The 26,727-nt window shown below is 39.9% G+C and overlaps 2 protein-coding genes and 2 non-coding genes across 5 annotated transcripts; 1 reads left to right on the top strand and 3 right to left on the bottom strand.

Annotated features, from left to right (window-relative positions):
* Positions 1-263: 263 nt before the first annotated feature.
* Positions 264-2,960, bottom strand: im:7152348 (uncharacterized protein LOC559250 homolog). Its single transcript, XM_020633109.3, has 4 exons — positions 2,754-2,960; positions 1,924-2,422; positions 785-892; positions 264-684 (listed from the first exon to the last, which is right to left on the bottom strand). Exons 2-4 carry the CDS (start codon positions 2,280-2,282, stop codon positions 639-641), a joined length of 513 nt encoding a protein of 170 aa, XP_020488765.2. The 5' UTR covers positions 2,283-2,422; positions 2,754-2,960; the 3' UTR covers positions 264-638.
* Positions 2,961-3,180: 220 nt separating this feature from the next.
* On the bottom strand, positions 3,181-3,252 carry trnap-ugg (transfer RNA proline (anticodon UGG)). Its single transcript has one exon. It is a non-coding gene; the product is annotated as a tRNA-Pro (tRNA).
* Positions 3,253-3,672: 420 nt separating this feature from the next.
* trnap-cgg (transfer RNA proline (anticodon CGG)) lies at positions 3,673-3,744 on the bottom strand. The gene has a single exon. It is a non-coding gene; the product is annotated as a tRNA-Pro (tRNA).
* Positions 3,745-4,091: 347 nt separating this feature from the next.
* Positions 4,092-14,556, top strand: cep63 (centrosomal protein 63). Of its 2 annotated transcripts, none has more exons than XM_020631110.3 (15): positions 4,092-4,452; positions 5,333-5,510; positions 6,460-6,555; positions 6,854-6,976; positions 7,081-7,194; positions 7,305-7,490; positions 8,554-8,699; positions 8,870-9,013; positions 9,135-9,234; positions 9,349-9,537; positions 10,986-11,072; positions 11,208-11,386; positions 11,459-11,765; positions 12,122-12,314; positions 14,308-14,556. In XM_020631110.3, exons 1-15 carry the CDS (start codon positions 4,397-4,399, stop codon positions 14,364-14,366), a joined length of 2,157 nt encoding a protein of 718 aa, XP_020486766.1. In that variant the 5' UTR covers positions 4,092-4,396; the 3' UTR covers positions 14,367-14,556. The 2 variants fall into 2 exon arrangements, with proteins under 2 accessions (XP_020486766.1, XP_020486782.1); XM_020631126.3 differs by having other exon boundaries at positions 7,305-7,478.
* Positions 14,557-26,727: the final 12,171 nt, after the last annotated feature.

A 26,727-nucleotide genomic window follows, 5' to 3' on the forward strand; every position in this document is an offset into this window, starting at 1 on the left:
TGAATGGATTTTATAATCCGCTTTCATGGTCCAGTGAGTCTTTTGTGGCGGGTTTTTTGTTGCATATACAGCCCACAAAAAGCAATTTTCACATTCAGAAATCCTCTTATTTTCAGTTACTTTAATTCTTTATGTGTCATAAATGATGTATGCAGTAAAGTAGAAAACGTGTCTCAGCTTTGAGCTCATGATTCATTCAGATGTCCGTCGCCTCCCACAGCTCCACGCTACAATCAGCATTAAAGAGTAAACAAAAACACAGACACAGATGCTTTCTTTCAAAAATACTTTAATTAAATACTTTAACTAGCTTTTATAAATTAAGAAGGAAAAAAAAGGTCAATGTTCATCTCTGGCTAAAAAGGGAACATCCTCAGGAGGCCATCTGTTATGAGGGGGGTCTTTGGGTGTGAGTCCCACCGGGACAGCTGAACCAAATCCCAGGGCACCAGCTGGGAGAATTAAGCCCAGAATAAATAATGGGGGAGACGGGGCACCTTTGGCTGAGGACTAAACAATGTCCTGACAGGAACACAAATGGATTCTCGCTGCTAATGGCCTCAACTTTCCCTCCACTGACAACGTTGAGTCTTCGAACAAATAACGTCCTGAGTGGAGCTATCGATCTGCCTCAATCTTTAAACGGTCTCTTCAGTTGGAAGCCTGCGCCACGACTTCATTTCCCTTGAAGAAAACACAAACAAAAACATAAGTCCACATTTTCACTTATATCCTCCTTGTCACAGCGTTTTAACAAATAATTTAAAAAATACTCAGAACTTACACATTCCCACCAGGAACGATCCTCTCTTGGTGCTGCTTTGTCAAACTGAACTTTTTGAAGAATGCCGGCAGTTTCATGAGTTTTGTTCTGGATGACCTGGAGGAAACACTGAGAGAGAAAAAGGCTCTTCGTCAGTCAGTCTGAATTTTTACTCTTAAACAACATGTGGCTCTGTAGAGCTGGGGCGCTAATGAGAAGCTTTGTGGACATACACTGGTTAACGTCTACGTGTGAATGGGGAGGTATGGCTGGAATTTGTTTGGACACAGCTCTTCAAATTCTACACTTCACAAGAGAAAAAACTAATTTTCTTAATTTTCTTCTTTTGTGTAGAGTTTGTTTCCAATTTCAAAAACCAGAAATGTGTTTGATATGACCTATTGTGCAACTTTGTCAGTGCTGCACATATCTGATAGCCTTCCTTTATAAACGAGACCTCACAAAAATGTTCTTACCCTAGTCTACTTAGCAATAGATCTTATGGCTGCCAGTAATAACTTCTTTTTCAGAGCAGCAAAGACCCATGCTATGAACAATAATATAGCAAATAAACAACAGTTGTTTATAAGCGCCAAGTGTACAATTGGTCAAAGGTAGCAAAATGTCTCCAATCAGTGTTTCATACTTCACATTTTAGGCTGTATTATATCTTTAATTTTAACTCAGGAAAGTTAAAAACCATTAAATTGTGAAAATAAAGCTTTTTTTCCAGTAAAGAAATCCACAAGAAAAACTACAGCTAACGTTAGCGTGTTCATGGATCAGGAATCCTTCAGTGTACTTACTCATACAATGATTCATTGCAATCATGTCATATGTATTATTGTAGTGTATCCTTCAGCTTAAAAGAAACTAACAATAATGTGTATAATTTTTTCGCTCTAGTAACAAAAGGGATACTCTGTGTCAGCCACTACTCGCGTCTTTGCACCACAATTCGTATGACCAGAGGAAAAAGGTTTTTGGATCATGTCTTGCTCCCGTTTTTTGGTCCCAAAGCCCCTCACATCATACACTAGATATGTCTTCATTGAAAATGAAATCACAGAAAAGGTCACAAAGTTTCAAGGAAATAGTTTTTTTAACTTCCCCAAATCATCAGAATATGTTTGTTTTGTTTTGAACACGGTTAAACTCACCATTCTGCTTGTAATGAAGGTTGCTCTTTAGTCTCAGTCCTCTCCTCCTCAGCTTCCTCTTTCACTCCATCTTCCTCCTCGTCTTCCCGGGCCTCCTCCTCCTGCTCCTCTTCTGGTATCTGGTCCCACAGCCGGCTGTTGACCCACAGAGCTTCCTGCAGGCTGAGGCCGTGTCCTATGCAGGTCACCCTGCGACACAGAGGGCAGGGCACGGTGAGCAGCCCGCTCCTGGTCCGCGACATCGTCTCCAGACACGGCTCACAAAACGTGTGCCTGCAGTGGAGAACCCGAGGGATCCTGTCCATCCGGGTGTAAGGAGACAAGCAGACGCTGCAGTCGCCATCCTCACACAGAACCATGGTCGGGCCAAAGTAGTGGACAACAAAATGATATCTAAGAACTGCAAGAATCAAAGTCTGGATCCTGTAAGTCCCCCCAAAACAGCTTCTGTAGCTAGCAAAGGCGATGGTTGATGCAGCAGGACAACGTTTGCCTCTCTCTGTTAAATAAATAAAAAATATGTTTTCATGTGAGCTGGATGCAACGTTAAAAAACTTTTCACATCATTCATATTTGAATGTAAAATACATGAACTGTCTGTATTATTTAAATGTAAATTACTTATATTTTTTGTTATTTCTATGGGCCTAATGGGAAACAGTTCAAATACACACACTAGTAGAGTAAAGACTTTGACAACACTCAGTGCTGAAAAATACTGACATGTAAAACCAAAACAGAACCTACTATCCACAACAAAACATGGTATTTAAAAAGAATAAATAAAGTGTGATGGTAATAAATAACATCTGTTGTTAAAGTCTACTTACAGTTAAAGTGGGGTTCAGTTAAAAAACGATATTCCCAGAATTCAGTGTTTTTTAGGAGTGTTGTCCCTTTGCAGTGTTCAGGACGAGCTGCATGCAGTGAATGGAGAGGAAGAGCCCGGCTCGTCTGCCTCCTGTTAGGAGTGTCTGGTGTATTTGTGGGGGCGGGACAGGAGCGTCTCTCTCTCTTCTCACGACCCGGACTCTCACGACGCAACAGCTGGGGAAGCAGCGCTCTTTGTTCGGTGTGGGAGGGAGGGGGGGCAGGTGGAGAAATGGGTGTGGGAGGTTGATGGGGACTTTATTGATCAACGGTGATAACTAAAGTAATGAGTTGCCGAAGCTGCCAAATGCAAAACAAACAAACATCGCAATACCGATTAAATCAAAGAATGAGCTAAATAATGTGAAAGAAAAACACAGAAAAGGAGGGCTCGTCCGGGATTTGAACCCGGGACCTCTCGCACCCAAAGCGAGAATCATACCCCTAGACCAACGAGCCATACTACTGCAGGAATAAAGTTGTGTTTAAAAAGATGATGAGATGATGGTTTACTAACGAATTTAATATTTGTTTAAATAATAACCTAGGCTCTGCGCAACACAGAAACCTATTGACACGAATGTAAAGTTTGTCTGAGCGTCTTCACGTTTTTAAAGACTGTAGCGACCTACCTGCCTGATAACCCCGACAGTCAGGCACAGCAAGGGAGGAAAAACATCTCTCTAGAAACATCATGATTCAGTCTACCTTTTCGGGCCAGCTGCAAAATGCTGCAAAATGTTAAAGCTTGGAAGCGACTGACATACCGCAATACTCACCTGTGTTGTATTTAATGTTTCAAATTCATGGCAACGATGTGTGAACTGCTTTAAGATAGTATAAAGCTAACGTTGAGTGTTCAATCGGTGTCCAAAAATTGGGCTCGTCCGGGATTTGAACCCGGGACCTCTCGCACCCGAAGCGAGAATCATACCCCTAGACCAACGAGCCACGTGTTCACGACAGGCGGTACACAGAGTTTTAATCGATAGCACACACTTTCTTGTCGACTTATTCCAAGTCTTCGTCGTTCAAATCTTTACGTCTGTGGTTTCTGTGGTTATGATTAAACGCCATACAGTCTCTCTAATCGTTAATAAATGGTGCATTGGGTGCCAAACATTCATTTAGTTTGACGGTTATATTTAAAACTATACACTGTAGCGTATAGTCATTTTTAGAACTAGACATTTGATTGATATTATTCGACTTCATTACAAAAACCTTAATTTTACGCCATACCTGGATGGATGTAGGACTTCATCTGACTCAACCTGGGCGTACGTACAGCGTGCTGACGTCACCCTCGGAGGTGGAGTTACCGCCTTACATCAGGAAGCACATTGCTGCCCTGTTGTCTAAAGTTTTGTTGAAGTTTACCTAAAGATGTAATATTACGTTTTTTGAGGCTCTGAAACTAGCTGACGTTGTCTAATAACGCGTGTTTACGATGTTAGACACGTTAATGAATCTGCAGTCGACACTCCGTATTTTCAATTCAAACTAGCATCTTAGTTGGCGCCGCTGCAGCTGAGTTTGGTTGCTGTCTGTGTTGCTAGGTTGGATCTTGAAGTGTTTGTTCACTGTGATAAACACTGACAGGATGACTTCATACCCGGTGGAGACTTCTTTGGGATCTCTGCAGAATCCAGATCTGAGGTAACTCTAACTCTGGCTACACTACTACTGGCAGCAAGAGATTACATCTTGAAGATTTGTCTTTAATATTTCACTGCAATGCTTTGTGTCTCTGAAATTAATCACATTCAAATATCATATAGTCGACTGCGTAAAAAATCCTAATGTAAATCCAGTTGCTGTATGTCATACGACACTAGTAAACTACATATAGAAGTTGCTGCTAGATTATGGCAAAAATCATAACCAAGATTAATTTACATTGTTGTTGAGATCACGATTACTCTTAGATTTGTCAACATCTGCGTCACATGCATTTATCAAACTCCTGTACAATTCACAATTCAGAAAACTGTGTGATAATATTGCCAAAGCATACTTCATATAAATAAATACAATTATATAAAAACAGTGATGGATAATTCTATATAAATACTAAAAGACAATTAGTTATGTGTTTGAGGATGTGGTGATGTACTATTGTTTCCTAAATATAACAACAAACACTTTGAAACATTCACCAACATTTACAACATTAACAAGGCACAATAATGGTTTGACATTGATTTTCTTGTTTTCATGATCGTGGGAAGCCAAATCGTAATTAAGATTTAAGCTTGATTTATTGCCAGGTCTAGTATGAATATACATAGACTTTGTGTATAACAATACAGCTATACAGATTTTGCAGGTCACAATAACTACCGGTAGTCCACATTTTAAGTATCCAATCATTATCATTGTTCCTTATGAATACTTGAAAGTTTATATCATAAATATAAAATGGTGCACTAAGTGGTCCACTGAATTTGATCAGAATGGAGGAATAGAACGGCTCTTATTGCGGCTCAAAATCAATTCTACTAATTGATAAGTGATGATATTTGTGTCTGTATTCCAGCTCTGTCCTGTCGTCATGTGAGCCAGAGCTTCAGGAGCTGATGAGACAGATTGACATTATGGTCAATCATCAGAAGAAGGAGTGGGAGGCTGAGATTCAGGCCATGGAGCTCAGGCTGAAGAGTGGAGAAGAGGAGCTGTCAACCTGCAGGAATCTGATTGAACGAAGGGACCTGGAGGTGCAGAAGCAGATCTTTCCTTGTACTCTATTTGTGATGCAGATTAAACAGTGTGGGTGCTGCTTATAAATGATCGCTACACATCTTAATAGTTGAATCAGGAGTGATCTAATCAAAGGCAATGCCCGGTTTGGTTACAGAAAGAGTGATGATTAAATGCAAAACGTTGAGACTTATAGATACCACATTTTTTTTCAAACCATACATTTTCCACTATCCTTTTTATTTTATATTTAACCAGATAATTAACCCATTGCCATCAAGATCTCTTTTATAGGGGTGACCTGGCCAAGAAGGCAGCAGCACATGTAATAATAAACATTACATGATTAACAAACAGTTTCAGAAATGAAAAGCAGAAGTTGTGAACACAGATAAGAATTAAAAAAAACAGGCACTATCCAAAGGTCTTGGGAGACAAAGGCCTCAAGTGAAAAGGAGATCTGCCCATTTCAAGTCCCTCTGGAGAAAGTTCCCTTCAGAGGAGGCAGCCAAACTAAGAGCTCTTTTATTTAGCTCAGTGCAGACACAATGAACACACATTTACAACGATGTTATCAAAAAGGGTTGAGGCTTTTAAAGGCTCTACATCTAATTCTTTGCATCTAATGTTTCGGTACTGAAAAGTTGAAAATGTATTTGTGCAATTTAGACGGTGAGCAGGAGTTAGCTTGCAATTTTTGATGATTGAAAAGTGAAAACAAGACATTACCCAATATAAGGTGCATAGGACTTATATTTTATGTTGCAGAGGTATTGAAGCAGGTCTTGATATTGTTTGATTCTAACTAGCACCACATCAAAGTAAAAAAAAAAATCACCATCAGTCTCTGAAAATGCTGTTTGTCTTTATCACAATGTGGTTTTGACAGTTTGACCCCTGATTTCATGCATTGATGTTTAACCTACGTTTTAATAACACCACTAATACCATCAGCCTTGATTGTAGATCGACTTGCTCCGTAAGCAGCTGGATGAAGTCCAGGATGGTCGACAGGAGTTAGTGAATAAATACGAGCAGAACCTGCAAAAAGTCCGGGAAGAGGTGAGAAACACATCACTTCCACGATCGTACTAAATGACTAACTACTCAGTAGATGAATAGTTATCTGACTCTACAATACAATTTAATCCCAGGGGGGCAAATGGTTGTTAGAGGTTTTGCAGAGTAAAGAGTCTCTTTATTTCTTTTTCACCAGTTCAACAACAATTCATTGAAAGAAATCCCCTTGAAAGTTTGGATTGTCTAAGCATCTTGCATTTCTTTTTGTGTTTTTCACAAAAAAGATTCCAAACCTCCTAATATATTTTACATTTGAGAATCAAACGTTTTTGTCGTGCAGTTGGATAAGTTAAAGAGAAGTTATCTCAAGCTTCAAAGGAAACAGCTAAAGGAGACCAGCGGGGGCGCGAAAACTAAAGAGAGTGATCGATCAGAGGTGACCCGGCTCAATGAAAAGATGGAGGTAAGGGAGCATTGTTCCTGTTTATAATATTAGTCTATTACAAATGGCCCTCTACTGCCATCTGATGGTTACATGAAGTATCTTCACTCTTGTGTGCCTTTCAGGAATATCACCAGCGCTCTGTGGAGTGGCAGCAGCTGAACATCCAGCACCAGAAACAACTCAGAGCTCTGGAGGTCCAAAATAAGAGTCTGACTGATGAGCTCAGCACCTTAAAGGTAAAGGAAAATGAAAAGCTTTGCATGTATTTACAAGTTAGTCGGTTTAACATTAAAGCAAAGAGGATGCATTTAATGTTTCGCTCGTGTCTTCTGTCGTTGATTTCCAGTCCCAGAGTTCATCATTGGGAACAGAGAGGGAGCACAGGGAGTGCTGCCTACAGGTGCAGCACCTGCGCACTCAGCTGGAGAGAGCTCAGGACAGCCTGCACTCACAGGAGCTCGAACTGCAACTCCTTCGACCCCTCGAGATGCAGCTGGGAGAATACCAGAGGGAGCAGCAGGTTAGAAGAATGGTAGGAATCAGGAATTCAAATCTAAAGAATAGCAGGAAGAAAACAAACACCGGACATATCACACATTAAGATGGTTTTTCCTAACTTGTAAGGATTGGTTTAGTCAATTCAATTTGTTTAGCTTTAATCGTAAGAAGATATTTAAAAATCATAAACATCCTGGGCTAAAAAAGATATAATTCACATTATTTTCCTCTTAGTTTTTAAAACATGCTTGACATGACAAAATAACTAATAACTTATCCCTACATGTGTTTGGAAACAAATATTTTCATTGAAACATAGAGGACACATCTGTTGTTATTGGATATCATGTTTAATGACAGACAGGCAAACTATCTTAAATGATGTCATCAGAAATCATGAAGACCCCCTGCATAATTACAGGAGAGATAAGTAGTATAATAATTCATAATAAGACTATGTCAACAAGCCAGACATCTTTTGAAGTAGCCCATGGAGATATCCAAGTGAATTTGGATTCATGATTTTATGATGAAAATGTTACCAAAATCAGTTTAACCTGAGTGTTTTTAAGGCAATCAGGCAAAAAAAAAATGTAATCGCATTTCTCCAGCCTGCCTAAAGACGGCCCACTCTTGTTGCCCTGCTAAGCGTTGTATGTATTATTGATGTGAAAACCAAAGTTTAACAATGAAAGTCAACAAAGAAACATGAAAAGAAATTAGCCATTAGCTGTTGGCTGGCAGACATAATGGTTATGAATACTGGTTGGAGGGTCCCCCAATTGATTTTAGCCTAGGGCCCCAACAGACTCTTGAATCGCCACTGGCTTTACTCTTGGGTGGCTGTTACTCCGTCCATCTTAATACACAGTCTATGGTAACGACTGGTGTTCTGGCTGTAGATCACTCTGCACATCCCTCCAACTCTTGAGGTCATAAACTCAGAACTGTTACAGGTGCTTTGTTTGACTCATGCATGTATGCACCAACATCAACTACAACACCTTTCAAATGATATTTACAACATTGACCTTGTTTAACTATACATTTCTGATAAGTATCATTGTGTATGCTGAGTATTCTGTGCTTTTGCAAAGGTGCATTCAGAGGAAAGGGAGGAACTCCACGCCACGCTGGACTCTCAGGACACATGTATGAGAGGCGTCGGTCTGGAGCGCCTGAGAGCTCGTGATGAAAACGCCAGTTTGAATCAACTTCTGCAGGCTAAAGATCATGTCATCCGGTTGGTGGATTCATATTTAAATCATTTGTTTTTAAGCCATCATGTTTGATGTAGTACAGTAACGGTACACAAGGGGGCACTCTACACTCATAATGTAGGACGCTTTGTTGACTAGCTGCAAAATAATGAGCATGTTTTTATTGAAGTCATTTTAAGTGTTTTTTTCTCAGCTCTCTGGAGGACTGTCTGGCCGCTCAGGGCTGTTCTGGAGTGGAAACCCTCCGACAGGATCTGGAGAAGACTCTGAGCAAACTTCACTGCACCCAAACATGTGAGGTTCACCTGAAGGCTGAGGTGGCGTGTCTCAGAGAGAGGTGAACACTGAATCATTAAACACCTATATTACAGTTATTTTTGGACATATAGGCTTGACATCTATAACTCTGCATGTGTTTAGTTTATAATATCAAATGGGATGTTTTTGTGGTTTTTCAGGGTAGAGAGGCTGAGCCTTCAGAGAGCTGACCAATCGAAGATGGAGGAACTGAGAAACACAAAAGTAGAATATGATTCAACTGTTGCTGAAATTAAAAGGGTCAGAAAGCTTCTCTTGTAGTTGGAGCTCTGATATTTTTGCTCACATTTTGTATTTGTACAAAGAGTTCCCAATAACAACCTGTATTATGTCTCCTCTGGATTCACTCTGCAGCTCAGAGAAGAGCTTCAAAGAGCCAAGCAAACTCACAGTGGGGAGGTGGAGGGGATGAGGAAGGAGGTGTCCAGGCTGACCTCCGAGCTGCACCAACATGAGATCACCATCAGCACACTGAACAGCTCTTCATCCAGCATCAAGCAGCAGCTTCATGAAGAGGCGGAGCAGAAGGCAGCTGAGCTCAAAGTAAGCAGGTGTAGTCCTGGGAAATGATTCCTGTGACGAAAATCTATGAAGATGTTAGCTGGCTAATTTTGTTAAAGACGACATGCTCACATACTTCATGGGCCGTTTTTTCTTGATGTACATATCATCCATGCTGTTAGCACAAATGATATCTAATAATTCAGAAACACAGATGACTACAAGACAAGCTTCTGCTTACAACTTGTTTCTTGGGTAATTTAAGGTCCAGACTAGGACCTGAAAGATATGAGGTTTTAATGGCAGATACAGATATCGATATTAAGAAGAGAAAAAATCGATACCAATATTTAAGCTGTTATTTTTCTTCGATCTGTACAGATAGATAGATACAGATATAAACATTTTTTGTGTTGATTGCTCAAATGCAGTTATCAAACACTTGTGGAAAAGACATATAATGAAGGCAAGATGGTCACTCAACTGGAAAGTAACTGTGCATGTATGTGCATCAACTCTGGAGAGTGATGATACTTGTTGTAATCCATACAGCACACTCCACTGTCCACTTGTAACTAAATTTAATAATATCGGCATATATCTGCAATAATATTAGCCGGCACCGATATTATAGGCCGGGAGATTAATCGGTCGGGCTCTAATCCAGACTTTTAAAGACTAAATTCTTTCATCTAGTTAAAAAAATGAACTGAGAAAATATGCATAGATCTAAAAAGGGATGGTTGTGTAAATGGAAATAGTTAAAAAGTAGTCAGCTTGAAGGCCTTCTAGCTTGTACTTAGTGGAACTCTGACTTTAGATGGATTACTACGAAACAGTGTTCGGATACTTGAATCCTTATGACTTTGAATGATTCCTTAACCTTCCTTTAGCGCCACCAACATGTCAGAGTTTGGTCTAATCCTGTTAAATATCTCACCTTCATCCTCTGTGAATGGACTGGAATAAGTCACTCTCAGGTCTCTACTCAGTTACTTTGGTTTTTGTTAAGAAACCTGTGAATCTGTCACTCCCATCATTCTCAGCTGTCATGTGTTTGTAGTGCTAATAGCCAATCTAAGTATGCTAACACACTCGGATAGGAACATTGTCCCTGCAGTACCTGCAGCTTGTGCCGTCCGAGGGTTTCTTAGTGATGAAGTGATTACTCCCACATTTCAGATCTTTCCAAACAAAAGTCAAGTACAGCTAAAGGCCAACCAAAGCTCTGCTCGTTTTAAGGTTGTTGTATTCTAAAGGTCTAATTTATAGTGTTTTTATAGAATGTATGTCCCTTTATACAATGCATTATGGGATATGTATTTTATTACATCAGTATTATGAAGTTTATGTTACTGAAAGTTTACTTAAAGAGTTTAATAAGAACAATAGCTATTAAATTTCATCAGTTTGATGCTCTGTACTGAAACTAAGTACTAACCACTACTGATGTGGTTGAGTAGAATAAGTCACACTTTTCTCTTTCACAGATGACTCAAGCCCAGTTGGAGACTTTACAATCTGAGAACCAGCATCTGAAGGGGCAGCTTCAGAGACTGGAGTCTCGATCAGCAAAGGTTTTGTCTGCTTTTACATTCTTTTTTTTAAGTTATTAAAATTCAACAGACCACTTTTCTAAACTTTTTTCTTCATATTTTGACTTCAGTGCCTTTCCTAACTCTGACTCATGCCTCTCACTCTGCTCTCCTCAGAGGGGGGATCCTTCGATTGCGTCCCTGAGGGAGAGCTATGTGTCCTCTCTGAGCAGCCTGGAACAAGAGAATCAGCAGCTGAGGCAGAAGCTTGCTGAGAAGCACGCCCGTCATGAGCTCTCCAAACGGAAGGAACAAGGCCACGCCATGACTGACCAACCACAGCCTGCTCAGGACAGGTACTCACCCAGCATACACACAGACATGCATCTTTTACATAACCAAGGAGTGATGTAACCTCTTGTTTGTAGCAATGCAGATGCCAGACATCACAAACACAGGAAGGAGAACATGACTCGATCCGAAGTGGAGATCCAGATGCTCTTCAAACAGTTGAACACTGTGTCCCCTTCCAACAGAGAGCATGTCTGCAGCCAGGATCAAGATAGCAGGCCTCATTCCTCAGCATCCTCCTCTTCCTCCACCTCCAGCAACATCAGACTCTGCAGGAGAAACTCAGCGTCCGCTTCAAATGAGTCCGCTGCTGAGGGGCAAAGCTGCAGCTCTGAGGACTCTCTTACTTCAGAGTCAAAAGGAAAAGTCTCCCCCTCTTGCATGGTGAGTCTTACCGCAAGAGATCCACAATCCAGTTACAGGCACCCATGATTGGAAACTTTCTTGTTTGGGAACTTTCTTGTTTCCAAAAATCAAAAAATTGCAAGCAAACTCCTACAAACTGTCTAAATTGCACTAATACGATGGAAACGTTAAGGCAATTTACAAAGGATTCATTCCTCTCCTAAGCACTTATCAAAAAGAAGATGCAGTGTTTTTTTTCATGCCTTTAATGATACTATCATCCATTATTATGACGGAGAATGTATGGATTTAAAACATGTGGAGGCAAAAAAGTATTGAATTATTGAATATTTTGATAACTTTGATTCCTACAGTTTCCTTATCCTTCCTCTTAGGAGTCTATGCCAGCGTCCCCTGCAGAAGCCATGGTGTCTCGTTTCGTGGAGGAAGAGGACTTGCGATGCAATGAGCTGATCCTGAAATTGAACACCCACATCCAGGGTATGACGGAGAGAAACATTAGGACAGTTTCCAAGTACCTGCCAGGTGACTCAGAGCCTGAGGCTGCACAGACTTCAGTACAGACGGGTTAGTGGTCCAGTATGGGGGAATAAATATGAAAAAAAGTGCTTTCAACAGCATCGCCAAAAGGCTGCAGTCTTGTACTTAATGGTGCATTCACTTCTCAGAAATTAAGAGGACTTTTTAAAGAGATATTTTTACACAGTCGACATTTATGAACACCATGGGAGCACAGAGCACTGCGGTTACGCAAGTGTTTTATGAGTACTGTTTTAAAAAAACACAACGGCTATAATTCAAAATGTCAGTGAGTTTGAAGGCGAGGAGTGAGAGACGACAGAATTATGAAACCCACTCTGTCCTCACGGCGAAGGCAAGGAGGTACAAGGTCCAACATATTGTTTTGATCCTGTGTCTTACTCTGTTTATCATGGGCTTATTTATCCGTATGGGTCACAACATGTTTTCACAGGAGATACATTTCTGTTGCATCACTAAACTAATCTGAGAGATTAGGTGCTGACAGGCTGAGTGATTCAACACTTTGCATCACCTCATGACATCACGGAGAGACAGCAACGTATCATTGGTCAGTATTTGTAAAATCATAGCAGGTACAACGAGCTTAGAACACATTGAGAAATGATTTATCCTCTGGAAGTGATGGTCAATATTTGAGAACGTCCATCACAGTCGGTTGGTTTTTGGATAGATCCACTCTCTGCCAAGATTTACTCTTCTGTTTGCTTGTAAAATCGACAGGTCAGTAATTAAGAAATATTATAAATAAACTTTACAAAAGTCTTTTACTGGGGCGCCGATGGCCTTGTGGTTAGGTAACGTCCCATGCACGGAGGCTATAGTCCTTCAAGTGGGCAGCCTGGGTTCAAGTCTGAACTTTGGCTTATATCCTTCATGCCATTCACAAATCTCTCTCCCATTTTCACTCTTTACTATCCTATTAAATAAAGCCCAAAAATAAATCTAAAAAAAGGCTCTCAGAAATTGACAAGGTTTCTAACAACATCTTCATATGTATTGTTTTGTAAATCCAGTCATCTATAACCCAAAGATGTTTACAATAAAAGACAAAAAAGCTGGAAATCCTCACAGTTGAAAGCTGGAATCATAAAAAGAGAAGCTTGAATAAATTCAATTCTAGTTATACTTCCTTTTCTGTTGTTGCGGTAGATTTGGCATTTTTTTTCCAACTTGGAGCAGCTGAAAAATATGTTCCTTCAGTGTCTAGCATCCTTATTTGACATAGCTGTCGTCCTTGAAGAAGTACAGGTTTTTCAACTCTGATTCCTCGCCTCAGTCCTTTGTATCATTTCAAACTAGCAACAAAATGACGCTTTGAACTTCTGAAACATAATCCAGAAGATTTTATGTCAGAGAGCACATTTTATAGTGTTGTGGATGACTTTTGTAGTTAGTTGAATTGATTTGGATTAAAACATACCATAAAAGAAACTCAGCAGAGCATGCAGTGCATCCTGGTACATGTAGGCGATTCCTGCATGGCTCTGCAAACAAGAACTGAGCTTTCTCCGTGAGCATAGCACACACTGAGGTATGTTATTGGTTAATGTGACTTCATTGACATAAATCATTAAAGTCTAGTTGAATTAAAGTTTCTGCCCGTTTCAAGAATTAATGCACGAGTTAGTTCCCATAGGCTGCCTCGTCCAACAATGTGTGTGTATTCTGCCTCTTGCACTCTGTCATGTTTGTGTGACTTCACACAAATTACTTTTTGGTCGCTGAATTCCACCCGAGTTACTTTCTGGAATTCGGACGTCAAGAAGACATCTTGTGCATATTTTCTTCCTGTAAATTCCTTTTTTTTTTCATTGCCTGGAACGCATCAATGCATCGGCATTTGGCATCAAGAGAAAACTATGTAGCTGAGAGCCAGAAAGGTGTCCGTCCTCCCTGCAGGTCTGTCATAACTGAGAAAATACCACATATGTACATGTCAGTGCAGACAGCAGGGAGGGAAAAGAGGCAGCTTATACTGCAGCTCTCCTCATTTCCCCTGTGACTGCTCTCCCCTCAGCACCACCAACACCACCCACCCTGCAGAGGCCCTCCGGCGAGTCAAGTGCAGGAATGTGAGCACCATGCCAATGCTGTCATGAACCTTCCCCTGCGGCCTGCCTTGTCCTCATCATTAGAAAGCTGATGGAATGTTAATAACAACCATCTGGGGAAACAATGAAAGGCCAGGGGGGAATAGTTATATTTTACTGGTCTCATAATGAAGCACACACTGAACCAATGGAAATAAAGTGGAGGAAAATCTGATAAAAAATCTGTTTCGCTGTCATACTTTTACAACAACAACACAGAGGGTCTGCTCAGCTGTCTCTGGTATTTGGTAGCCTGTGTTACTAGCACTGTAAACACCAACAAACAGCACTGAGGAATTTGGCAAACGAGGCATTCCTCTGGCTCTCTGTGGAGGGAGGTGAGATGTTTATTTTTTTATTTTTTATGTGTGCAGATTCTTCTGAAGGGGCCTCATAAAAGGGTGGAGGACTGAGGTGGATCCAGGTCCAGGGAGAGTTCATGCTGCTCTATCTACGTAATGCATCACAGGAAAGGCTTGGTTACAAGATAATGAAGTAAATTCATAATCTGTTAGTGAAAACTTCCCGCATTAGGACAAATGTTGTGAATGCACTTAGTAATGCAATGCAAAGACATAGCTTATTCTATAGAAGGGATCTCAGGGTTTCTTATAGTTTGTTATCATCCATTTTTTTGCTTCCAATAATTGTTTCCAAAAGTGCATTCCAGTTCTGTACAACAACTTCCAAAGCATTGAATCCTATTTGACTCATGAGACATTTCATTGACGCTTTTGGGAAATAGAATTATTTTTGTCGTCTTGAGTTGAATTTGGTAATCCTGGCTGAGAACAACCCTGCAATAAAGGTCAGACAGCAGATAATAAAGCATTTCATTGGAAAAGTTCAGGATGGTATGAGTCCAGCAGAGGATTCCAGCAGCATGAACTGCAGATGCCATCGCCATCCAAGGATGAAATATGTTCACTTTTGCACAGAAGAAAAACAAACTCTGGCGTTCTGTTGTTTTGGGTGCAGTCCAGAAGGTGTTCCCTTCACACCATTGACTTGAATACAGGTGAACTAGAGGGCAAAAAATCCTACCTCTGCAAAATCACTTGTGAATGCAACATCTTCCTTTGAATTTGTACTTTTTTGAGTCTCTGTTAGATATTTTCTTTTAAAGGTGCACTTTTGATGTGGAAATGATTTTGGAAATGTGAAAGTTGGAGAAGTGTACAGATTCTGTGGTATTTGTTCATAACTCTATGCACAAACTGTCCTCAGAGGAAAATATGGTCCCTGGAACACTGTCTGAAGATAAAATGCTACGTGAGAAGTTATGGTGTCCGCAACAGTGAAACCATAACTCTCCTGGTAGCTTTATAGCTCCAAAAATTGTTCCAGGGACCCATTTTTTCCTTTGAATAAGTTTTCTGTATTTAGTTCAGGAAATATAGCACAGAACTGTTTCACTTTCAAATTTCACTAACAAATCTACATAGCGCAGTTTGGCCTAAAATCACCTGACAATCTATCTTTTCCTATTGGACCCTAAAGATGTCACAAATCCTGCTTGTATGAACACATCAGTTCAAATGCAAAGGTAGAAAAGGTAAACTTTCCCTTTAAACACGTGTAATTACCACATTAGGGCTTTGATTGCTACCAGTATATGAGACAATAATGGCCTTAAGAACTTCCTGTAAACTGTGAAATGTCCATCCAATAACTTAACTTGGTCAGCATTACCAGCGATGCTTCTCTTACTCATAAACAAACAGCAGGAGGAGAAAGGTTATGCTCCTCTAAACTGGTTAGCTTTAATGAATCAGCACAGTCAGATCCTCCTTAATCAAGCAGTTATTTAGAGGCTTGTGTGTTTGCTTGCTGCTTGAAAGATCTGTCTCTTCCCTGCAGTCTGCAGCCACACTGAATGCTTTATGTCACAAAAACCAAACATCTCAGAGGTTACAGGAAGGCAAGTTAACAAGTGACATTTAGCAAACTTGATAAACTCTGAAAAAGAAAATTGGTCCAAATTATCAACTAATCTCGTAGCAGATATCTGAGGTATTTGAGGAATGTCCTTATCTGTGAGTTCATATATAACTTGTCATGAGAATAAAGACAGAGGATAGATTGTGTTTGTAGAGCTCTGATTTATCTCTGCAGAAGTCTGAAAGGCAGGGCTGGTTGGCGGGGATTTCTTAGGCTGGGTCCTGCCGGGAGATTCCTGAGCATGGGAAGGGAAAAAATATCTCTGATTCTCTGAGTGATAATCAGTTCAAAACATTTACCAAACGCTGCCCACGGTTTGTTTTGTGCCCGAAAAAATGTCTCTAGTGTGATTCATGTTGCTCCTATAATATATGGACTACCACCCTCATAGGGGGAAGTGATTAATATCTTTCTATGAATTTCTGAACTTCCTCAGTAAGATAAGACGACTTTTCCCAGAATTGTTGCAGCCTGCATGCCTTCTTTGTTGCACATTCCATGGTGGAGCCTCAGAAAACATGCCGGTCGTGCTTCACATGTGTCCTTGTCCCACTTTAACCTCCAGCCATGTCCCATATTTGACGGGAACGCGACATTGTTGTCCACTCTTCTTGGTCGTGTCTGAGTGGGTGGGGTTGAGGGAATGGGTGCATGTTGCAGATAGACTCGTCCCGTGCAGGGGGACTCCGGATGATCTCTGCAGGATACTTGGGATGCTGCAGAGACAGAAGGGCGGGTTCTTATCAGCCCGCCTGGCGCTCTGTGCCAAAAGGGAACTATGCCAGAGAGGCCAGGAGGAAAACATTCATTCCTCTTAACACACAATGTGTGCGTCCATGCATGAACGCCAATGTCCCACTTCCACTATGTGTTTGTTTGGATACTGTAAACAGAACCAGAAGAAGAATTGATTACTGTAACACTTAATGTACTCTTGTGGACCTGAGATGAAAAAAAAAATCTCAACACACTTTTTGAGTCTATATCTTTGAACTAAATCGTTCGGTCTTTCCGCCTAGTGATGGTGATTAAAAATATTGTTTAACCTCAATATTGAGTTGTAGATCGTAACCCCTCTCTGGTACACCGGAGGGAGAAAAAGAAAACTTCTCATTGTTAATTTGAAGGATTGAAATGACTTAAAGGTAATATGTAAGATATCCATCTGTAACAGCACAGCTGTAGGAAGCAGCTGAGTTTGGTTGCTCAAGAGGATAGGCTGTCTTTTGGGATATAATGAAGAATAAAGGTGATGCAGCAGGTTATGAGGAAGTATAGATGTAGGGCCAAACTAGCAGGAGCTGCTAAGGACACATCTAGTCCCCTGTTTACAGAGGATGTGACTGTGGCTGCTTGTAGATGGCTGTCGATGTGGGCCTTGGATGTTGATGTCTGGAATGGATGATTCTGGGAGCTGTGGGTGGGCTCAGTGGGTAGAGTCGGTTGTGTGTCAATTGGAAGGTTGGGGGTTCGGTCCTCAGCAACATGTCCGATGTGTCCTTGGGCAAGACAAGTTGCTCCTTCTGCTTTGTTGGTGGCGTATAAATGTCGTAATGCATCACAGGATTTTTATGACATCATTCAAACTGATAAATTCAGGTCAAATCAGGAAAAGACCTCCGGTTAAAGTGTCTCTTGAGAAGCGATTTAAAAGAGATCACTGACTGAGACCTGATCTCTGGAGCTCAGGAGCCCTCACAGAAAATGCCCTTTCTCCTTCAGTTTTCAATCTGGTCTTTTGATAGCACCTCTGCCCTCGGATCTCAACATACGTGTCGGCTTGTACAGTATTAACAAGTTTGAAATGTAGCTGGGAGAAAGGACAATGAGAGCCTTAAAAATGATCAACTTTTAAAATCAAATCTGAAACAAACTGGGATCCAGTGGTAAGAGGAAAATAAAACAGGAGTGATGTGGTGAAGGTTGCTGGTTGTCGGAGGCTGCAGAGGTATCAGTAGTCACTGGATTCTGAAGGGTGTTAGATTGTGGTCTTTGAGTTTGCTCAGTTGTATCAAAACCTTGCCAATGTATTTGTGTGACATAGACGAGGTGCAGGAGTGTACCTGACAATTAAAAACAAGCGGATGTTTGTGTTTTTTTATTTGTTGATTCAGAGCTCACGTCATTCTGATGATTGGTTGCTGGCTTGTAGTCACTTCCTATTCAAGATGTCATGCCCATTTTGACAAACTGTTTGCCTGATGAAGGTCTAGTACTGACTATTATTACGTAAAACTACTTACAAGATTCTTTGTTCATTCAGGGATAACGAGGGCATCCATTTGCATCATCTCTGTAATTAGTTTTCAGAATCCCCTCCGACCACAAACATCCTGGACCAGCAGCTCATTCTCTCTCTCTCTTATGCAATGACGTGCAGCATGTTGTGTTTCAAGATTATGGTGTGAAATATGATATAGTACAGTATGAAAAAAGAATCCGAGACATGTGACTGCAGTGGTAGAATATTTTGAAATACCATTTTATTAAAATTATAAATCTAAGTATCAAACTACAAACCAACGCAAAAGCATTTCAAATGTAAAATCTGTCACATTAAAACAGATTTAAAGACTATCTGAGCTCAAGTTTGTGTGACATTCAGTCTAAGAAAGAAGTGATAATTATGACATTATGTTTACGTCTGAAAAAGAAAGGTAAGGAAAACAAACACAATGTACGACAGATTATAATCTATACAGCACATGGGCATCTTGGGATACACTCATAAATGGTCCAGAAGGAAAAGTCTGTTTACATTCTTTCAGTCATATAGACCAACAGCTGAACTTGTTTTGATTTGTGAAGAAGGAAGTGACGCTCTTCTTCACTTCTGAAAAGTTTACAAAAACATCTCATGAGACAGTCAAAACATAAAACTGTCTGCACCTTCAATTCTTACTTTCATTTCACTCTCTTTTTAAGAAGTAAAAGATTTGGATGCAGCAGCACAAACTGTTCATGTTATATCATTGTTTTTTGATACATAAACCCTGCTGACAGCATTTAAGCACTCTTTGAGGGACAGCTATAGAAAAGCTGTGTGAATCATCTGAAATCTTTTAAACTTTTCTGGCTTTGTTTACATATGTTACGTCCAAAACAGTTTTGAACTGCTTAGTGTAAAAACAAGCCAAATGAAGGAGGCAGGAAATTGAAGGATGGAGATGCAAATGAGCGTGACTCAAATGGATAAATGAGTCTGAACCCACACACTAACTGCAGCGTTAGTTGTTGTCGAGCCACTATTGCGTCAAATCACTCCAATTTGACTTTGCTCTGCTTTAGTTTCAAAACACCCTGAAATCTGATGTTGTAGAACTGAAATAATGTGTCCACAGTCCACTCTTGTTTCTTGTGGCTCAGTTGGTAGTGTCGGTTGTCTCTCAACTGGAAGGTTTTGGTTTCGATCCTCAGCTCCTCCATGGGAGTATCCGTCCTTGGGCAAAAAAAAATGAACCCCAAGTTTCTCCTGTTGCTTCTTCAGCAGCGGTATGAACGTGTATGAATGAGATTAGATAATTCTGATGGTCACTTTAGCAGCCTTTGAGTAGTCGCTATACAAGCTCAAGTCCATTTACCATTTCACTCTGTTATCAAGATAATTCTTGCTCAGAAATTCATTACTTTGTCAGCCCCTTCCAAGAAATCACACTGCTGAAGTTTGCAGAAAGGTCAAAATCATCTCACAGTCACTAATCCTCTTATGTAACCTCTTTTTTTACCTCATTTGAAGCTTCACATTTAATGACATTCACAAAGGGAGAGTGTGTTCACATACAGCAGGCTGACATTCCATATTTCTGCTACCTTCCTCTACCTTATCTGGGATCTCTTAAGCCATTAAAATGCCTCCTCAGTGAGACTCAAACATTACAGACTCTTAACGGCTTCCCTTCCTTTCATGCTCGACTCATCTCGGAGCTCCTGTGTGTTTAAGTCTTTAACTACAGCGGCTGTAAAATAGTCAGGCTCATCGGAGATCACAGAGAAAATTGTCGTCACCTGTCGTGATCACTCTGCGGGGCAAACGCATCATAAATCAACAGTCTGCTCTCACACTGCCCGCTCAGCAAATCTGAAAGACACTTTTACTCCTCAGTCACAGATGCTTCACTTTCAATACACATTTAAGGAAATAGTTTAGAAAGCCTCAGACAGACACACTTATTTCACTCATTTGAAAGTTTAAAGTGTACAAAAAGAAGCCGAGAATGTGAGGCGTCCATTTGATACAGTATTTAAATCGTGGTGGTGGATTGTTTATTTATTATGTAAGAACGATGTCAGCGTCATAAGGAAAGGGTTTGATGAATTAGCTTTTTATTTATACAAGCCTCTCTAGTCAGCTGCAAAACTTTCCACACAAGTAGTGACATCCAAATAAAATCTGTTTAAGGCAGGTTTGATTTCAAAGCTTTGACTGCACCTCTGAAATGATCCTCGAGATGACAAACCTGAAATCCATCACAACATTTCATTAGTTGTGCAGAACAGAAAGAGTCTTTATTTATTCTTAAGCAATTCTTGTTGTACGTTTTAGGCAAACAGCCAATCACAGCAACTGATATGTGAACAGTCATCAGCTGTATTTGTCTTCATAATCAAAACAAATGATTTCATCTCAGTTGAATTTGTTACATTTTCAAGTTAAGTCCGTTCTTTCAGTGTCTTTCGATCAACACTTGCACGAAAGTCTATAAAATGGTCAAAATCTGTGAAACACTTTATCTTATTGTATACATTAGAATCAAACGACTGTAGATGTTGAATGGATGAGAGTCAAAACAGGAGTGACCTGATTTTGTGACTGTAACTGAAACAAACAGAGACTTATCCAAGCTTGCATTATTGTTTTATGTGGAGTTTAACAGCAGATAATAGTTTTTTTTACTAAATGTTAGCTGTTTCACTTATCATCTCTTTTGAAGCGCTCCTGGAGGAGTTTTGCAGATGCTAGTCAGACCCTATGATATGACGGTGTTAAATACTTGGTTCTGATTGGCCAATGGGCCATAGTAACTATCTGTTATCTCTTGACAGTTCACTGTTGTTAAGAGAAACATACAAGTGGGACGCCGATTGACTGGTGGTGAGCACTCCATGTACAGAGAGTCTAATCCTCCAAGCCAGCGGCCCGGGTTTCAAGTCCAGCCTGTGGCCCCTTTCCCACACGTCATCCACAACCTTCTCTCTTTATCCCGTTTCTAAATCTATCCACTGTCCTATCACAGTAAAGGCATAGAGGGGTCAAAAAGAAATCACATCCACACATCAATTCAGCATTGAACGTATCGTGGTTTGGGATATGGCTGTGTTTAAAACAGCAATAAATGGGGGGGAAGTCAATAGTCCCCATGACATGCCAAGGCAGAAAAACTCAATCAGGAGCTGCGCTGAGTCACGTGGATCTGTTCACCTTGTCTCACTTGACTATCGGCCGTTTCATTTAAGGAGAGTAATTACAGCTAGGTTAGCTGGTGTTAAGAAATGTGCAGTTAAATGTATGTAATATAGACTAATCTAGCTCATTTTATGAACTCTATTGAGTACATGTTGCTATGGAAACAGCTCTAACTGTAAATTCCAACAGACTATTTGTTTAATAGAGAAATAAATAATTTGTAAATCAGTAAAATAATTTTCAAATTATTGATTTCCTAAGTAAGTAGCTAAGTTAGTGGGATATTGCAAAGTCAGCAGGTTTTAATCAGGTAAGGACCCCCTCAGGAACCTCAGGGTCCTAAAATAATGCTTCTACAGTATATGACTTACACAAACCAGACCTTCAGCTCCAACACTGACTATTTCTGTTTAGATATTAATAATGCTCTGCCATTTCATTTCATTTATTATACAGGAAAGTTTAAAAGTAACATTAAGTTACAGTTTAACAGGCCTGACTCAGTTTAAAAAACTGGTTTCCAGCAGGTTCCTGTTCTGCAGAACATGAAACATGACACATGACAGACACATTTACAGGACATTAGCATGGGCTAGGCAGATACAGACAAATAGAAACAAACAGTACAGATACTGCGAACAATATGGGGGACATGAGGGTTTTAGTGATTAACAGCAGCCTTGCACTACTGCATTTTTCTTACATTTCCATGGCAAAGTTCCTCAATGAGTGATACACCTGACTGTTAAAAGAAACAGGATGAGATTTGTCAGGAAACAAAAAGCCTATATACTCACACGTGTGAAGATCAAAACCAGCCGAGATAATAGATATGGCTTCGTCTACAGGAAGAAGGGGACGCATAAAACAACACAAACTCAACCAGGTCTTTTAACTTGTTTTACCACCAGATAACCTATGGAAATATAAAATCAGCAAACTTGATCACAGCTTGTATTACACTCTGTTTCTACACTAAACTGAATCTCGGACATAGCCTACTGAAAATAAAATCAAACAAGTTTGTTATTTTGGATTGATTAAGCATTGTTTCTGTTTTTGCAGTCTTGTGGGATTTCTCGTTTGTACTGTTTTCTGTGACCTCTGCAGAGTTTCTTCTTCACATACTTTTCAACTCTTCTTTTCCTTTTTTGTACAAAGTGGAATGTGAATCCTTGGTCTCTTAAAATCAGCATCTATGTCACTTTGATTATACAGTTCATGTGTGACTAAAGTTAGGCAAACACATTTTATAGTCTGGTTTAACATTTTCACAACTCTGGGTTTACACAATGTCTCAGGAACATGTTATTTTGGTGCCCATGGCTTACCAAAGACCCAACAGTTTAAGTAAGTCAAAGCTTTCTGTGTCTCTTCACTGATGACTTGTCATCTGTAAGTCCATGTTCAGGGTTTAGAACTCTAAATATGAGAAATGTGCCAAAGCAATAGACAAACCCTGTGACATGTTTGTTCTCAGACCTGTTCTTACTAACACTATGAGGACATGAGATTAAATAACACATTCATTCATCTGGTCAATGGTTGATGAGATCCTGGACTTAACATACAGGTCTCCTGTTAACCTGCTCTGTGTCAGTCTGTTGATGTCATCAGGCACATAAAGACCACCTGACTGTGTACTATCAGAGGTCTGCAGGTCTCCTCTCACGCAGTTACACACTCAGCCCGAGCTGCACATGTTGTGTTACTGAGGCTGAATTTGTATGCAAATAACAGAGCTTCCTGTCGTCTATCTGAGGGGGCCAGGGTGGGATTTCCTCATTCCTGACGTCTGACCCCTCCTCCCATTTAACCCCAGTCTACCATCTGGAGATGGAGGTTATCAGAGCCAGCCTGTGTCCTCTTTGTTTGTTCACAAAGACAGGTGTTGACTAAAGATAATGCTTATTCAACAACAGCTTTATTTTTTAGAATCTTTTTCAGTAAGAAATTCAGAGTCCTATGATTTGATGTGATATTTAATTTAACTTCAATCGTTGAATAGTAAAATCTGATCACAAAAAGAAGAGAAATCAGAATCTTATCGTGGTGACTTGCACCACATTAAGGGCTGTAGATAACTCTATTAAAGTTACTAACGTATAAACCATGCAAGTTGATAGCTTAGCATTAAAATGTAGCAGTACACTTAATAAACAGTTGTCAAATTAAAGTGTTTTCTAGTTAAATCCACTATAAAGATAATTTTGTCACCATGATCTTTAAGCAAAATCAGAGGCACAAAAATACCCTTCGTTTAGGAGGCATTCTTCAAGTTTATTTGTATAAATTAAAATGCTAACCATATACAGGACACATAATATTAGGGCGGTCAAAGGGTTTTTAATTTAATTGCAACATTTTAATAGTGGGCACATTACTTTGAATTGTGGGCACATTATTTTGGATTTAAAAAATATAAATGTAATTTTGAACTTTTGGACCATCTTAAGCTGAGATAGTACTTTACTTGCTGTTTGAATTTGACCCTGCTTTTGTTATGAAATAAGGTAAGGACCTTCTGGTAGATTGAAGGTTACGACATTAACTTACCCTAGGACAAAGGAACTAGTAACGGATCAGAAGCTAAATGGAAGCAGCTCAAAGGAATGGTAACAAAGATAAATGTTTAATGTCGTGAGGTGGATATTACTTCTGACTCATCAGCTGAGCTGTCGGGGAGTTTTTTAAAGTGAAATGAGACATTCAAAGATGCAGCAATGTTGTCCTTTTCCATCTCTGTGACCACAGGGAGACACTGAGGATGCCTTTCCAAAGTGCGCCTATGTTGAAAAATTGACCAATTAAGTTGCGTCAGCCCACAAATTTATGGTTTTAGTTCACACCAAATGTTTTCTTCCATAGAAATCCACTGTTTTCGGCAAAAACAACAAAAAACATAAGAAAGTGTCACATGTAGCTCAGCAGTTAGAACAAGCACCTTTAACGATAAATCCTTATTGCCTTGACTGGGGTTTGATTTCAACCCAAGCGTTTGCTACATGCCAGCCCCTAAACCCTATAACCCTCTTTCCTATCAACATTTAGCTCTTGTGAATTTAACGCCAAAAAATCACCAGAATATCATCTTAAGAGAGAGAAAGCTTCTTTTTCTTTACAAAAATAAAAGCTTTAAAAAAATGATTGCACCCCAGAGCCACAAGCCAGACACGGACGGATGATAAAAATAGGATCAATAAGCTTAATACTGGCTCTGTGATTGGCATAACTCCAGACTCACTTGAAGTCACCTTTGAGAAGAGACCAAGCTAAAAACGGTTCTGATCTTTGAAGGCAATCCTTTGCAAAGTGTTTTAAAGGTCACATATACTCCTTTTCAGCAAGTTTAAGTCAGTCCCCAAAACATGTCTGTGAAGTTTCTTGTTATTGATCCTGTATTTGATCATGCCTATAAACCCCTCTATTTCAGCCCTGCTCACAACAGGCTGTTTCTGTGTCTGTACCTTTAAATGCAAATGAGCTGTGTTTTACCACACCCCTCTCTGGAAGGGCTTGGGTGGCTTGTGCTTTCATGCCCTATTGTTTACAGTAAGAAGGCAAACTCAGAGGGTAGTACAAACACCTGCTGTTGCTGTTGGAGAAGTGTTGTAGTCAAGACCACACTAACTGAGACCAAGTCAGGGCCAGACCAAGACCCTAAATATCAATGAAAAATCATTATCTTGTCATCAGACTGCATGTCACTCACCTATAGTGTAAAACTGGGAAGGTTGTGGCCGTAACCAAGGGAAATGGGAGAGTGAATTAAATTGAATTGTATTTGTTCTTTTAGAAAGGTCCGTTTTCTTCCTAATCATAGTAATGACTATGAAAAAAAAGCCTAAGTCAGTGATGGTCTTGACCGGTCTTGATTTAAAATCCAAAGTCCACCCAGTCTGAGACCGAAACAAGACCTAGTACAAAATGCTTTTGAGTACAAGACGAGAGCTTTAAAAAGTGGTCTCGAGAACCATTCTTGACCAAGACCAATTTCACGTACTACAACACTATGTGGGAGTGTCAACCACCTGGGGGAGGGGTTACTGCCCTTTGTGATGTCATGAAGGGAACATCTCCAAACGGCCTGTTTGAGCACACATTTTCTGAAAAGTGGAGCAGGCAAAAGACTGAGAGGTTGGAGTTTTCTCATCATTGGGGGGTTTGTAGACAGGTTAGAGACACATTAGAATAACATGGTAAAGTGTATTTTGTATAATACAGGATCTTTAAATGGACACCAAAGCTCCTTCAGTGAGTGACTAGTGATAACCTACAGTCTATGGTGATAACACGGTGTTCTACTGAATGACTCAGCAAGTCCTTTGTTCGTTCCAGCAGCAGTCAGATATTTTAATGAACATTTTTAGTTGTGGCTCTGATTCATGGGAGTAAATTCTGTCTCAAATGGTTTCTATGGTGTTTGTTATTTATTCACTTGTTGTGTATTGTGATTGTGCTGTCGATATTGTTTGTTGTGTGTATGAATTGACCAGGTGGCAAATGAGTTTCCCTGCTGGGGATGAATACAATTTTCTAATCTAATGTAATCTGACAAAGATATTTTGCATTTAAATTGTTCGGGTGACACACAAACAAACCTCATTTGAATTCTTCTGCTCTAACCGTGACCAAACTGGCTTTTTAGGTCGATACTTTGTTTTTGTTACTTTCACAGTTAGTTTTTTTTTTCTTGTTAATGGACTTAAATTGAAATACAAAGCGATGATTTGTTGAACTAACAGTTCAGGTTCAGAACTATAACTTGTAATACCAGGAAGATTTTATAAAACGTAAAGTAGACAGATGCCAAAATGATTTGGATCTCACTTTTAATTTCATACTGTACAAATACTCATAGATCATCTTTTTTTTTTAGTTTCATTGGAATAAATATGCCAGTAATACATAGGTGAATCGAACATATTTTAAGTCCTCTTTCAGATAACCACAGAAGCTTTTTTATTTATTTGGTTTATGTCTGAATTAATTGTTTATTTCT

The sequence above is a fragment of the Labrus bergylta genome, chromosome 6 (assembly GCF_963930695.1).
Source record: "Labrus bergylta chromosome 6, fLabBer1.1, whole genome shotgun sequence".
Lineage (NCBI taxonomy): Eukaryota > Metazoa > Chordata > Actinopteri > Labriformes > Labridae > Labrus > Labrus bergylta.